General features: G+C 43.6%; 2 protein-coding genes across 2 annotated transcripts; one reads left to right on the forward strand and one right to left on the reverse strand.

The window, feature by feature from the left end:
* Positions 1-5,300: 5,300 nt before the first annotated feature.
* Positions 5,301-6,375, forward strand: LOC123426431 (probable ribose-5-phosphate isomerase 2). Its single transcript, XM_045110269.1, has one exon. It carries the CDS (start codon positions 5,403-5,405, stop codon positions 6,171-6,173), a length of 771 nt encoding a protein of 256 aa, XP_044966204.1. The 5' UTR covers positions 5,301-5,402; the 3' UTR covers positions 6,174-6,375.
* Positions 6,376-9,738: 3,363 nt separating this feature from the next.
* On the reverse strand, positions 9,739-10,489 carry LOC123426432 (preprotein translocase subunit SECE1). The gene has a single exon (XM_045110271.1). It carries the CDS (start codon positions 10,419-10,421, stop codon positions 9,903-9,905), a length of 519 nt encoding a protein of 172 aa, XP_044966206.1. The 5' UTR covers positions 10,422-10,489; the 3' UTR covers positions 9,739-9,902.
* Between the last annotated feature and the right edge of the window lie 4,777 nt (positions 10,490-15,266).

The raw sequence follows: 15,266 nt of genomic DNA on the forward strand, positions 1-15,266 counted from the left end.
CACCTTTTCTTTACCTATCGAGTTACTAGAGTTGTGTGGAGGACAGTGGGATGTGTTCTTGGGAATGATCTATGCCCAAACAACATTTGGCAGTATTTTTCGTGGTGCTACGTTTTCTTACGTGATTGTAACAACCCAATACCAAGACCTCCTTATATTTGTTATATATTATTTGGTTGTTTGCTGTGTGGTGTTGGTTCCCTTCTTTTTTTTTGCATTGCATCATGTCATCATGCCATTACCTTTTACTAATCCAATTGTTTCCCAAATAAATAAATTGCATAGGTCTCTTGATCTATTTAAATTGTGGGAGTTCACATGGTGAATTCTCTTTATAACACATCCTTCCAATATTTTAAGGAGTTATAATAAATATTCATTTTGGAATCACCCACAAACACACTTGGAAAATATATGTCCATGCCTTCTACTACATCTTGACCTCAAAAACCCTTGTCAATAATTATTTTCCATTTATCGAGGCCCTCGACCCAAAAATAAGGATATGGCCGCATCTTGGGCGTTACAAGTTGGTATCACAGCAGTACTGGCCTAGGAGCCCCCTTGATTGATCGAACTTGGTCGAGTCGAGTCTAGTAAAAACTACTTTGAGTCTAGTTATATATCGGACAATATGATTCTTTTTACGCATCTTCTTTGCTCTCACGAGGAATCTTGACGTAAGAATTTTAATTCTATCCCTTTTTCATTCAAATTTTCTAGGATCATGCGGGTATTTTGGAGCCTCTATGATGTCTATGTGACAAAATTATGTACTTGGTGCCTCCTGTTTCAAGGGAGTAGAGCTCCAAGGGGTTCTTGACACATCGTTAGCGTTCAGTTTCCTTAGTATTTGAGGATGCGTATGTTCAAAATTGCTTCAATACTCTTTTTTGTGGCGAGAGGAGTTTGGCCTCACCGAGTACTCGGGAGAACGTCCAGATGTACTACAGTATTTAGTATCGTTGTGATTACGAGGGTCTGAGTTAGATGAGTTTTCGAGACCTCTGGTTATGTGTTGACGGATGTGATGCATTGGAGCATAGTATCATGTTAGGAGTTGCATGAGGTTTTGCTCCTTGTATCCGTTGGACCAGATTGCATAACCGAAAGATTTTGGGAGTTCTCATGTGGGAATTCAAGTAGTTACCTAGGATTATCCTTCCAACAAATTCATAATTGGTTATGTATTTGTTTACGGCTTGTTTCGTAAGCCTTGTCTTTTGTTTTGTTGGAGTATGGTAATTCGACTTGCTTCGATGTCAAGTGGTGATGTCATATCTTTTCTAACTGGTGTTCTCATATTTCCATGGGAGTGCTAATCATTTTGCTCAATCAAATTGTCAAGTCAATTCTTTTTTATCTGAAGTGCTTCTCTTCAATTCAATTCTATCCTCTCCAATATTTGCATGATCCATCCTCATATTTATTTTCGGAGTTCTTGTCATCAGTCATAAGCTTTATTTATTTTTTCCAACCCTCCCACCATTTTCCTTCAACGATTAAATTATCATCCAAGTGCCTTTCTTTTTATTGTTGCTTTCGCTATCTTTTCTTTCGTATTGTATCTGATGACTCATTGTGAAGATGCTCTGGTGGATTAAGTTCATCATTCTTCGTTCTTGTTTTCTTCTCCGGTGGATTCGATTCAACCTCTCGGTGTTCATCATGCCCTTTTTCATCTGCTCAATGCTTTCCCATATTTCAAATTATTATTCAAGCCACGCTTGTTTATTCCTCTCTCTGTTCTATCCGGAGTGCTGAAGAAATCTCAGAAGATTCTTTTTCTCGTTCAAATTATTTCGAGGTTCTCAACTCATCAAGTTTTCAATTTCGTACCGGTGCAATCTCTCTTTTATATGGAATCTTTTTAACGGTGTTCTCTTTGAGTGGGCCCATAACCCATAGGTTTTCCCCAAGATCTTACGTGGCTCTTCTAATCTTTTTCTAAGATCTCAAGCTCTTTTCAAACATGACGTAAGAATGAATTCCATCAGTCATATTCCTTCTCCAAGATTGCGTTCAAATTCTTTTCATCGTCGTCTCAACCTTTATTATTCATTATTCCAGAGAATCTGAGTAATTCACGGTGGTGTTCCTCGCCATCATTCTCTGCATTGAAGACTGAAGATGAGTTTCTCTTGAATCTTGGTCCATTCTCGAAGATTCATGTTTCAAGTTTGATGCCATTCTTTCAAATTGTTTTCGATCGTGAGGAATTCCTTTCATATCTATCCCGAGCATTTCAGAGTTATTTTCGATTTTGGATCCTCCGAATGTTTCAGGAGATTTCTTCATCCTCGGCTTTCAGCTTCCGTTCTCAAATTCTTCTCAATTATTATGTCTTCTTCCGTATCTCAAGTATTCTGGTGCTTCGTTCAATTTTTTTGCTAGGCGGATCGTGATCTCTTTGTTCTCATGTATCTCCATTCATTAGTAGTACCCCATTTCATTTCAGATTCTTCCTGGTGTTTCGTTCACGACGTCTTCAAGTTCGTTCTATCTCCCCTCATTCTTTCAAGAAGAATAAGTGATGTGCCCAATCCGTTGCTTGTCATCAATTTAAGTTGATGAAGGATAACCATAACATAATTCTTATTCTTGTTTCATCAACGTGATTTCAATCCTTATTCCAGAGTTGTTCATGATATCAAATTCTCGTTTAAAGTTGTTCATCTTTCCTTTTCCGGTGTTCCAAGTTTTCGCAAGTATCTCTTCGCAAAGTTCCATCTAAATCTTTACAAGGTCTTCAGCTTATTCTTTTCAACCTTCATTTGTTTCCATCATTCTTTTGTATACGGAGGCTCTTCATGGTGGTTCTTTAAGGATGTAATTCTTTCTCGAAGTATTCTTCAAGATTCTTGTGGTAGTACCTCAAGTATTCTTTATCTTGCATTTCAAAGAGCAATTCTTTCTCCCTTATCTTTTCATGTGGTGTTATAGCATTCTTAATTCATGAGAAGTCTTAAAGAGAATTTTTCAAGAATGAGATATTTAAACCCATTTGGCTTCTTCGGGGTTATCTTGGATGGGATTCCACCTGAAGCCTTTTCTAAGGATTGTTGCTATTGACGGCGCTCATAAATGATCCCCGTTTTCTCCTCCTCTCGGTAAGAGAAATTTTCATCTTTTTGTTGTTCTCAACCAATCAATTTAGTGCCAGGTTGTCACCTCATAATTTTGGGATGTTTTCCATAAGCCCACAACAAGCGTATTCTTTTCATTGTTGATTTTCCAATAACTCCGCCCAATCTTCCTTTGTAAGGATGCTTTTTAAATTCAATTGTGATAGAATATGTCATTTTCTTCTCCGTTCTTTTTTTTTCTAATGATATAGCTCATATTCTTTTACTCCAGAGCCTTTGTGATGTTGCTCTCTTCAACCCACCGTCTGGCTTTGTCAAGATCATGTTATTTTCCTTGCTTATCCATTTAACCGCAACATTGTGTCCTCTTTTTAAGTTATTCTCATCTTATCAAGTTTTGCATATCTTTTCTACGAGAGTGTTGTCCAAATTTATTTTGATTTCTTGTTTGTTCCTCATGCCATTCTTCATCTCTTGCAACCTTCAAGTTTCGTTCGTTTCACTCGTTTGTCAAAGAAGCAATTTAGTTTTATCTCTTCCTCTTCTCATTCTAAGACCTCGGGTCGAGATCTCTTGTCAGTGGAGGAGAGTTGTAACAACCCAAGACCAAGACTTTCGTATATTTGTTATATATTACTCGGTTGCCTGTTGTGTGATGTTAGTTCCCTTCTTTTTTTGCATTGCATCATGTCACCATGCCATTAATTTTACCAACCAAAATGTTTCTCAAATAAATAAATTGCATAGGTCTCTTGATCCATTTAAATCGAGGGAATTCACATGGTAATTTCTCTTTATAACATATCCTCCCAATATTTTAGGGAGCTATAATAAATATCCCTTTTGGAATCACCCACAAACACACTTGCAATGTCCATGCCTTCTACTACATCTTGGCCTAAAAAACCCTTGCCAATAATTCTTTTCCATTTATCGAGACCCTCGAGCCAAAAATAAGGATAAGACCGCATCTGGGGCGTGACACTGATGATATGGGGTTTTATACATTTGGCCTTGCATCAGTGTGTTGGGCCATATGGAACAGTCACAACACAGCCACCTTTGAGAACAAAATTTTGAGCACCCCTTTTGATGTGGTGTTCTCTCCGTGTGGATTCTTTTCGTATTGGGCAGGTTTATTCGTTGGAGAGGACGAGGAGACCATGGAACACGGGGCTAATATGTTGAATACTCCTGCAACAAACTTGATGAGAATCTGCGCCACGTTCGATGGGATGAAGGTCGACTGATCTGCTGCTACCGTCATTTTGCATTAGTGCTTTGTTAATGCTACTCCTGCGTGAGCTGCTTTTGGAGTGATCTCCTAGACTTGCCTCTTTGATCTAGACTAGGAGTGATCTCCTAGACTTGCCTCTTTGATCTAGACTAGCTGTGGTAGTGAGTAGGTGTCGTTGGGTTTTCGCCCCATGGTGGGTTACTCGTTGACAGACGCTCATGGTGGGTTTCCCTTCGATGTTTTGGACTCGCTTTTTCCCCTTTCATGTTTCCTTTCGGTTGTTGTTCCTTGGACCGATGTATTTCCGTTATGTGAAAGTAATGGAAAGGGGTAGAAGCGCGGTTAAAAAAAAAAGTTAATCACCTAAGCTATACTCATTTCACTATTTGTAGGTTATATTTTGATTTGAGAAGTGAGAAACTGACTTAGAACCACATAAGTTATTCTGGAAAAGGAGGGAATAATATTTTACAGGGCTACACTTTGATTTTTTTTTAACTTACCTGAATAAATGAATTTGGCAGGTAACTTTTGGACATGCGCTATAAAAACTGAAATTTGAGTTCATCAAAGTTAGCTACTGAACCACTCGATATAATAAAAGAAAAAGGACAGTTACCGAACCACAATATACTCATATCTGACATGGTCTCACTGGGGCAGTGGTAGAAAGTTTGCATCCCTCTGAAGATAGGCCTATCAGATGAGCACCGAAACGATGATGATAGTAATCAAGCATGAACCACGCCGTCTCCGTCCGTATGTCGTCCCAGCAACGTGAATCATGGCACTGCAGACTGCAGGGCAAGCAACGGAGAGGAGTGCTGCACGCAGCGTAGAGGACACCTAGAATTAATTTCCGTTCCATTTTACAACGCGTGGGAATAAAGACCGCGTCAGGTCCCTGATTCGCCGCATCTATCACGCATTCCGATGCCCATAAATGCTGCCGATTCTGTGCCATCTCCCCCCACACCACAGGCTCCCATTTCCCGCCGCCTCCTTTCCTAAAAATCCCCCACCTCCCGTTTCTGTTCCCACCCCAATCCCTCCAAGAAACCCTCGCCCCCCGCGCCGCCATGGGCAGCGCCGCCTCGCCGCCGCGGGCCCTCGACGCGGCGACGCAGGAGGACCTCAAGCGCGTCGCCGCGCACCGCGCCGTCGACATGGTGGAGTCCGACATGACGCTGGGGCTCGGCACCGGCTCCACGGCCGCGCACGCGCTCGACCGCCTCGGGGACCTCCTCCGCACCGGCGCGCTGCGCGGGGTCGCCGGGGTGCCCACCTCCCTCAAGACGGAGGCGCACGCCGCGCGCGTCGGGATCCCCATGCTCGCGCTCGCCGACGCCGCCGAGATCCACCTCTCCATCGACGGCGCCGACGAGGTCGACCCGGACCTCAACCTCGTCAAGGGCCGCGGCGGCTCGCTCCTCCGCGAGAAGATGATCGAGGGGGCCGGTGCCCGCTTCGTCGTCATCGTCGACGAGTCCAAGCTCGTCCCCCGCCTCGGCTGCACCGGCGCCGTCCCTGTCGAGGTCGTTCCCTTCGGCAGCGTCTACACGCTCGGCCTCATCCGCAAGGTGTTCGACAAATTGCCGGGCTTCCACGCCAGGCTCAGGACCGTCAAGTCCAAGGCCGGCGACCACCAGGAGGACCTCTTCCTCACCGACAACGGCAACTACATCGTCGAGATGTTCTTCGACGACGGCATACACGGCAACCTGCGCGACATCAGCGACAGCCTGCTGCGCATCACGGGCGTCGTCGAGCACGGCATGTTCCTCGGCATGGCCACCAAGGTCATCGTCGCCAAGAAGGACGGCACCGTGGCGGTCCTCAGCAGGAAGTAGACGCCTGGGGAAGAATCTGCAGAGGAGATGACAATAAGCCAAGATTGAAGCAGAACCTCTTCTTGCTCATGCGGTGAACTTGCTCTACGTTACTGTTATTGCTCCTTATTCATGGGTATAATGCGATGGTGCCCAGCTTAGTGTGGTGAAGCTAATAAGTTTTGGACTTCGCTCCATAATGTTATCAAGTCGGTTTTCTTCATCGCTCGTCTGCCAATTTTGACTCCATGTTTAGGCCTGATATTTTTTGCTTGCATCAGCTGTCCGACCCCTCTCGATTTAGTAGTAGCCATGTGCGGACGTGCCTGTGTTTTGTGTACACCAATCCAAGACAGGAAAAGGATTGGCTACGGTCCGATAGAGTCCAAATCAAGTAGTCTCAACTAGGCATGGATGGAATGTGCATGGCAGTTTTTCTTTAGGTTTAATGCTCCGATTCAGTGCACCAGATTTCTAGATATCCGTTTGTATGGAGACACTTTCTTTTGCCACTTCTTTCTTCCTTTCTGCCACCGAAATGAGCCACTCTTTTCCGCACTTGTTTTTTGCATGGACAATAGTGTTTCGCTTTTAAGTTTTAACACAAGCAAAGAAAAAATAAACTTCGTGAAAAAAACACCTCTAAGAACATCTTGACAATGTTTCGTAAAAAATTATGGATAGTGAAATTGAAGCATTTTACATATGCTAACTTTTGAGATTTTTCTCCTAGGCAAATAGTTCTAAAAAAATCACAGAAGTAACCCTCATTGACTTTTCCAAAGTTTAAAATTGTAAGTGTTTTTTCAGATCTGAAGAATTGAAATTGCTGATTGCATCTAAAAATACATGGACCACAAAAACTTAAGTGAAAAATATATTGAGTTTTGCCCAAGCCTCTACACCATGAAACTTCTTCACAAAAAGTTTAGTATAGACTAAAAGTTCCGGTATTCCTATGGTTCATACAAACTCCTCCAGAACGTCCTACCATAAATCGTTTGAACTATTTTACAGCTTGTGTTTAAAATGATCAATTTTTTGCTGAATTATCACAATTGTTTCATGGGGTTTTCCTATCATTATGCTGTTTAGACAACAATGAAAAAAGTTTGGAGTGGAAACATCGATGTCATACTATGGCTTTGTTTTAGAGAATGTTTGATCTGCGGCAATTATAAAAGTTATATTAAATGGTTATTTCCTGCAGGAAACAGTAAAAGTTCCCGCGGATGGACTGTTTTTGCTTGCCAAGTTTGCAAGTCCCAAGTTTCAGAACGATGCTACACGTAAAACACTACACATACGATTTCTGTACGCCACTGAAGATCGAGTCATTCACACCCAGAAGCAAAATGCAGCAGGCCGGACAAAAAGAAACACAAAGAAACACATCGTATGTGTAGCAATTACGTTTCAACCAAGCTCGGGGTAGCGTCAAAGCGTGGCGTTTGGTTGCAATCTTGGAGCGCGCAGCATTGCAGACATGATATTCCAAAGAACTTCAGAAAGTGACACTTTTGTTAGGCAAACTCCAACACACACTCCAGACGAACGACAATTTTATTCGGATTTCGTTGTCTGGATTTGTGTATAGGATGTACACACGCCCAACGCGGCCCAGGCATTCCAAACATGTCTGGTTTTGAACTAAAATTTAAACATAAAACAATTAAAACTTAGACTTATATTTAAACATAAAACAATTAAAACTTAGACTTATACATTACCTTAACGCACAAATTTAGGCCAAAAATACTCCCGGCAGTCCATTAAACTTTAACTAAAATGAAAGGAAATAAATAAAAACTTAGATTGGATCATCCCATCGGCTGCGCTCGTACTCGAGGACCCTCTTCACGAGCTCCTCCTCCTCTTCGACGCTCATGACTGGTGGTGCTGACGGTTATGGTGGCGGGGACATCGAGCATGTCCTACCGCGTGCACGGGGCTGGCTATGAGCACGACCGACAAAAAAGGTTTGCAGTCGCATGTCATGCTCGTCCTGAAACCACGTATCCCATAGCGGAGAGTCGGTCGATGTCTTACCTGTGGTCGGCAAGGAGATGAGGCGGGACCTGAGCCCATCGGTGGTTGATCTCCAAGAGGCGGGTGCGGCCGCTCGTCGAGATGGCTGACATTGGCACCCGATCTGGGCTTAGATGCCACCCATTGAGGAGGTGAGCATCAGCCCAAGAAAGCGGGATCGCCGTCTCTCAATACCATCGACAGATGTCCACCTTTACGTAGGGCTGATTGCACCGCGCGATGGCGGGAAGGGGGAGGGAGAAGCCGACACTCCTCGACGAAGCAAACAACCCCACTTCATGGTCGTTCTTGGCCGTCCTGTCGGAGATCAACTTCCACATCCCCATTGTGGTTGTGGGGGTTAGACGGTAGGAGGCGAATTGTTCTAGGGTTTGTCGTGGCTCATGGAGGCAGGAAAGCCTTGGAAGGTAGGAGCATCAACAGAGTGAAGCTGATGTGGATTGACCGGTCCATGGCTTTGACATAAAAAAAAGGACGCGAGGCGGCTAGGTGGCTAACAAGCAAGCCCGTGGTTGCATGGCCGACATACAAGTCCAGAGCGGACGAGGAGAGGGCGCAGCGGACGAGGAGAGGGCGCGTGCGCGTCCGTCTAGACGCAAATCCGGCCCAAATTTGCACCGGATCTGTATGTTGCGCGTTGGGCCGCCACATTTATCCGCTTTAGCCCACCCGAAATGGGGTCGTGCGTTGGAGAAATGTTTGCATAACATGACAAATAATTTGTCTATGTCACAACCAATAGTTGAACCTACCATACTTAAACATACATGAATAGCACCCAAATCTATTACCCAGGCCCCATTTGGTTCATAGGATAAGATTATCATAGAAATAAGAAAATTATAGAAAATAAAATGACATGTATCTCAAATCCTATGAGCAGGAATGGGAAAAGGGATGTCATTTGGTTCACATCATAAGAATTTTTTCATTGAGTCCAGGCTAATGTTTATTTTCCTTTGAAATGTGGAGGATAGGAACCAATCCTATATAGGAATATGAATCCATTCCTATGAACCAAATGGGTCAAAAAGAAAAATTCCTATAAAAAACCTATCCTATAGAATTCCTATGAAATTCATCCAAACCAAAGGCCTACACATGTGTCATGATCATAGAAAAAGAGCCAAGGTCACGTACAGATCAGCCATGGTCGGGAGTGGCGATCCTATCTTTCAAACCACATATTCTGACAAGCACGGTGTAAATTTTGTTAAGGTGGCAACTGAGGTTATGCCTGAAGAATTGCATCGTCTACCTGTGAATATCAGTGCTAGGGAATGAGGTTGCATATACGAATGTCCATACACTTTCTTGTTTTTCGAAACGGAATGTCCATACACTTGGGTTCACAAGGTAGATGTCTTTAGAGAAGAGGTTTAGCTGGAACTAACTGTTAAGATTGTTCTGTCATTTCATAATACGATATATAGGATGTTTCCTTGTCGAGGCTACAACATAAGCAAAAATCTTTGTGGGTGAGAAATATAGCTTTAGCAAATCATTACACTAAATAGAAAGTATTGCCAAGTGCAAGTAAGTTCATCAGATTTATCAAATGAATTAACCAGCTTTACTCTGTGGTACCGACATAGAAACTCAGGTAGGTTTCTCTTCTCGGAGTAAGAGTAGTTAACACTTAAATGTCAGCCAAAACTCCTTCCCAAAGATAAACGGAGACAAGTTGACGCGACGTCACCCTTAGAAGAAGTCCTGAAGGCCCCGGCCAGCGAAGACACGGTCGGAGAGCTCGGCGAGGATCGCGTTCACGGAGAGCAGCGCCACCGTGGATCCCGCGATGATCCCGAGGACGACGCCCGTGGTGCCCAGAACTTTCCCCGGCGCCGGCCACTCGATCTCCGTCATCTCCTGCACCACCCCGGCCCACCACCCACCGCCGCCTGCGGCGACCTCCGCCTCCTTACGCGCACGCATCACCTCCTTAAGCTCCGTCGCCACTTCATCCGAGGTCTTCCCATCCGGAGGTGTTTCCTTCTCTGCGGGATCCGCGGCTCCGCCCGCTGCCGTGGACGATTCTTGCTCTTGCCCCTTGTCGCTGGCGGTGTCCTTGGATGCGGCAGCAAGACGTCGGCGGAAGGAGATGGCGCGGGAGAAGGAGAGCGTGGGAGGGCCGCGGGTGTAGAGCTGGAGGCGCGCGGCGGGGTTCGACCGGGCCTGGGCGAGGAGACGGTGGAACGGGGTGGTCGACGTGGTCGCCATGGCTTCCGTTTTGGTTGGCTCAGCGGCCGGAGCTGGAGGCTTCTTGGCGCCGGAGATAAGACACAAAGGGAATGGATCGAATCCCCTGCCGAGCCACACGCACCTAGGAACCGTCTGATGTAAATCGGACGTTTGGGCGCAATCCAGGGCAACAAAAGCCAACTACGTGGAACTCCTTTCCTCAAATTTTCCAATATGATTTTTTAAATATAAAAAGCTAAATTTTTGTGTACTTCTCATCCATCTATACATATGCCTATACCTAATAATAAGGGTAATGTTATAAATCATCCGACGGATCGCACGCTGTCATCCGCCCTCTTCTCTACATGCCACGTGCCTCATGATCATCATCAGAAGTTTTTGCAACTAGCATGTTGTTGCAATTTCTCATCGCAACAATGGCTCTGTTGCAGGATCTGAATCCTTAAAATTAGATAGTACAACAACGTGACGCTTCTGCAACATAATCTCAATTGCAAAAAAAAAATCTTCAACGAAACTTCAGTTGCAAAAAGAAATTGCAATAAGATCTTTGTTGCAAAAAAATCTGCAACAAAACTGTAGTTGCAGAAAAACTACAACTCGGCCTAAGTTGCAAAGTGAAGAAGTTGTTCTGTAGCTCGATGCAATAGATCTGACGGCTCGCGAGCTGACGGATATTTTTTTTAAATCCGTCGGCCGACGCGTAGCACGCCCCCAAACTCACCCTCCGGGTGATAGGTAGAAGCATTAGTACCTAACGGAGCGGTATCTAACCAAAAAGGAAGGTGATGTTCTTTTTATAAACAGGATGGAGCATGGCTTCCTTTCTTCTTAGATACATTTCATTCATTCCATTTCTCTGTAGTTTACACCTGAACATCTTATGGGAAAATATTATGTTCTACCGGCCGATCGCGCGGTCGTTCGCTGGTTCCGTGGCCGTTTCATCGTGTGTTGATCAGATGGTGACAGCGTCCTCGCGTCTACCGAAGTCATTTTCGTTTTTCTGCAACTCATCTGTTGTTTCAGGACAGACATTCCTGAGACTGGATAATAGTAAGGGTGTTTCGGGGCTCGTCTGGCTAGGAAGACGAACGACTGGATTTGGGTTTTTTTCTGCAACATCTTCATTGTTGCAAGAAAAATTTCTGCAACATTAGTTATGTTGCAGAACATTTTTCGTAACACCAACGTAAAGTTAAAAAAAATCTGCAACATTAGCTTTGTTGCAGAAAAATTCCTGCAATAATATCTATGTTGCAAAAGTTTCGCAACACGGCCCGTGTTGCAAACATCCGAACGCAACATTATGCTTGTTGCAAAAACTGTCAGCTCAATCTGTTGATGACCCTGTATTTAATCTTTGTGACAAAAAAAAGTCTATAGCCAACTGCAGCTCTGTCGGGGCCGAAACAAAGCGGTTGTTTCTGCAACTGGTTTGTTGTTTCGGGAATTAATGTATCCAAGGAGGCGACCGAACTACGTGCCGGAAGTTAGATCGGATGGTTGTCGGTGAGTGCACACGCAGGGATCCGACGGTCATCGTGGTGATAGATGTTTTATTAGCCATCTACCGGTGGATGCGTAGCGCTTCCTTTATTATTAAAATAGATGATATTGCTTCTAATGGTCATTAAAATTGTCCCTAAAATTCTAAAATATTATCCACCAATGTCACATATAAAGTGATAATAAATGTTTCACACATGATAATCCATACCTCGGCCGGCCCATGCAGTAGGAGAAGACGTGGTGCCCTAGTTTGGGCCGGTCCATGCCCGGGGATCCAGGCGGCCTATTTTAAATTCTTTATTTCTTATTTTATCTTTATCTTTTCCGCTTTCTTTATTTACTTCATCCAAAAAATGATTATGCATTTCAAAAATATTTTTAAAGTTAAAAATTAATGTTAAATAAAAAACATGAATTTCAAATATTGTTTCACCAATTTTCAAAAAATGTTCGTTGGTTCTTGAATTGTTCGCCGATTCAAGACAATTGCCTATATTTTATCACAATTTAAAAAAATAATGTTTGTGAATAGTATTAAATGTTCATGAATTAAAATATGCTTTTGAATTTAGAAAATATTCATGAATTTGAAAAATGTTCGTGATTTCAAATATGTGTAGGAGTTTAAAAATATTCTTGATTTCACGAAATAGAAAGTGGTAGTGTATCTCGGTGATGCAGCAAAGTGTATTCATGGTCACACAAGATTGTGATTTTTTTTCTTCCGTTGCAACACACATGCCCTTTTGCTAGTTCATTAAAAAGAGAAGATTACTAAGGTGAAAGTACATATGCTTTGTTGGAGGTTTTGATAATTCATGACAATATACATTATCTCTTGAACTAACAAGTATACCTAGTTTATTTTAGATTAAGTCCAAAGATTGCAAACGCTCGGAATTGTGAGGAGGATCCTAGAGAAGAAAAGGAACATGATTGGCAAGAGCTTCAAGCTTCAAGGCTCTACAATTCATTTTTATGAGAAATCACATTTTAGTCCATAGGAAAGCCAATACTGTTAAAATGGGATGAGGGGTCTATGATGATCTGGTTGCTCAAAGTGCTTAAAGTTTTTCCACCAAAAGCCTCAATATTTCTCCCACAAAGTATTATGTCCAAAACTCTAAAGTAAATTCGGTCCTGCCAACTTTCTACATATCGGCCAGACCGAGTTTCCCTTAGACAAAACCCAAGCCAAACCCTAGCAAATCGGTACAATTGAGTTTCGCTTCAGTACATCCGAAAAGTAGTGAGCACCTTGTCGGTATCCATTTGACAAAAATTGGATTTTCTGAGTTTTTCATTTCGGTGCCACCGAGTCACTGGAAGTGCCAAGGCCAACCGAATTGGACTCACCGAGATGCTATATATCGGTCTCGTCGAGAATCCAAAAGTTAGGACATTTTGCACTAGTTGGTATAACCGAGTTTTTACTTAAGCTCCACCGAGTTGAGTAATAATGTTGTAATGATTGAATTTTTCGATCTGGCTATATATATCCCTCCTCCTCCCTCTCATTTTAGAGAGAGCACTGTTGGGGAACGTTGCATGGGAAACAAAATAATTCCTACGCAAACGTAATACCTATCCATGGTGATGATCATCTACGAGAGGGGAGAGTGAATCTACATACCCTTGTAGATCGTTAAGCGGAATCATATATAACGCGGTTGATGTAGTGGAACATCTTCACGATCCAATTCGCAGCCCGTCCCGCGATCTCATCACGATCCGTCCCGCGATCCCATCACAATTTATCCCGATCTACTGTCGATGTACAGCTCCGCGTTCAGCACACGTACAGCTCGATGATGATCCCTGCCTTCTTGATCCAGTAAGATGGGCGGAGAGGTAGATGAGTTTTCCAGCACAACGTGGTGGTGGTGGTGGTGGTGAACTAATCCAACAGGGCTTCGCCTAAGCACCGCCAAACTATACTAGAGGAGAAACAAATCTAGAGGGAGAGAGGCAGCCGTGGCTGATTTCTGTGTCTCAAAACCCTCAAAACCTCTAGTATATATAGTAGGAGGGGAGAGGAGGCAGCCTTGGCCCCTACTCCAGGGAGAAGGGGTCGACCGAACCCTACAAGGAAGAGTCCACCTTCCCACAAGGGAGGTGTACTACTTTGGGAGGACTCCTCCTTCCTTTCCTTTTAAAGGACTTTTGCCTTTTATCTCCACTCCTAGCCACATGGGCTTTTGAGAGAGGCTTCGGCCAGCCCACCAGGGTCTGGTCAACCTCCTCTCAAATACCATAAGGCTTTGGGGTTGTCACACCCCTCACGGTGGCCCCCCTGCACCCTCCCGGCACTCCCTGTACACTACCGATGAGTCCGAAACTTTTTTGGTGACCAAAACAGGATTTCCTGTATATCAATCTTTACCTCCAGACTATTCCAGAGCTCCTAGTGACGTCCAGTATCTCATACGGGACTCTGAACAACATTCGATCACCAACACCTATAACTCAACTATAGCTAAACATCATTGAACCTTAAGTGTGTAGACCCTGCGGGTTCGAGAACTATGTAGACATGACCTGAGACATTCTCCGGTCAATAACCAATAGCGGGACCTGGATGCCCATATTGTGTCCTAAATATTCTACGAATATATTTATCGGTTGACCTCTATGTCAAGGATTCAGTTAATCCCGTATGTTGTTCCCTTTGCCCTTCGGTATGTTACTTGCCCGAGATTCGATCATTGGTATCTTTATACCTAGTTCAATCTCGTTACCGACAAGTCTCTTTACTTGTTCTGTAATACAAGATCCCGTGACTAACTCCTTGGTCACATTGCTTGCAAGGCTTATTGTGATGTTGCATTACCGAGTGGGCCCCGAGTTACCTCTCCGTCACACGGAGTGACAAATCCCAGTCTTGATCCATGCCAACCCAACAGACACCTTCGGAGGTACGTGTAGAGCACCTTTATAGTCACCCAGTTACGTTGCAACATTTTATACACACAAGGTATTCCTCCGGTGTCCGGGAGTTGCATGATCTCATGGTCATAGGAACAGATACATTGACATGCAGAAAACAGTAGCAATAAACTCACACGATCATATGCTACGTTCATAGTTTGGGTCTTGTCCATCACATCATTCTCCTAATGATGTGATCTCGTTATCAAGTGACAACACTTGTCTATGGCCAAGAAACCTTGACCATTTGTGATCAATGAGCTAGTCAACTAGAGGCTCACAAGGGACAGTGTGTTGTCTATGTATCCACACATGTATTTGAGTTTCCAATCAATACAATTTTAGCATGGATAATAAACGATTATCATGAACAAGGAATTATGATAATAACCAAATTATTATTGCCTCTAGGTCATATTT

This window comes from Hordeum vulgare, chromosome 2H (genome assembly GCF_904849725.1).
Source record: "Hordeum vulgare subsp. vulgare chromosome 2H, MorexV3_pseudomolecules_assembly, whole genome shotgun sequence".
In the NCBI taxonomy this organism is placed as follows: Eukaryota; Viridiplantae; Streptophyta; class Magnoliopsida; order Poales; family Poaceae; genus Hordeum; species Hordeum vulgare.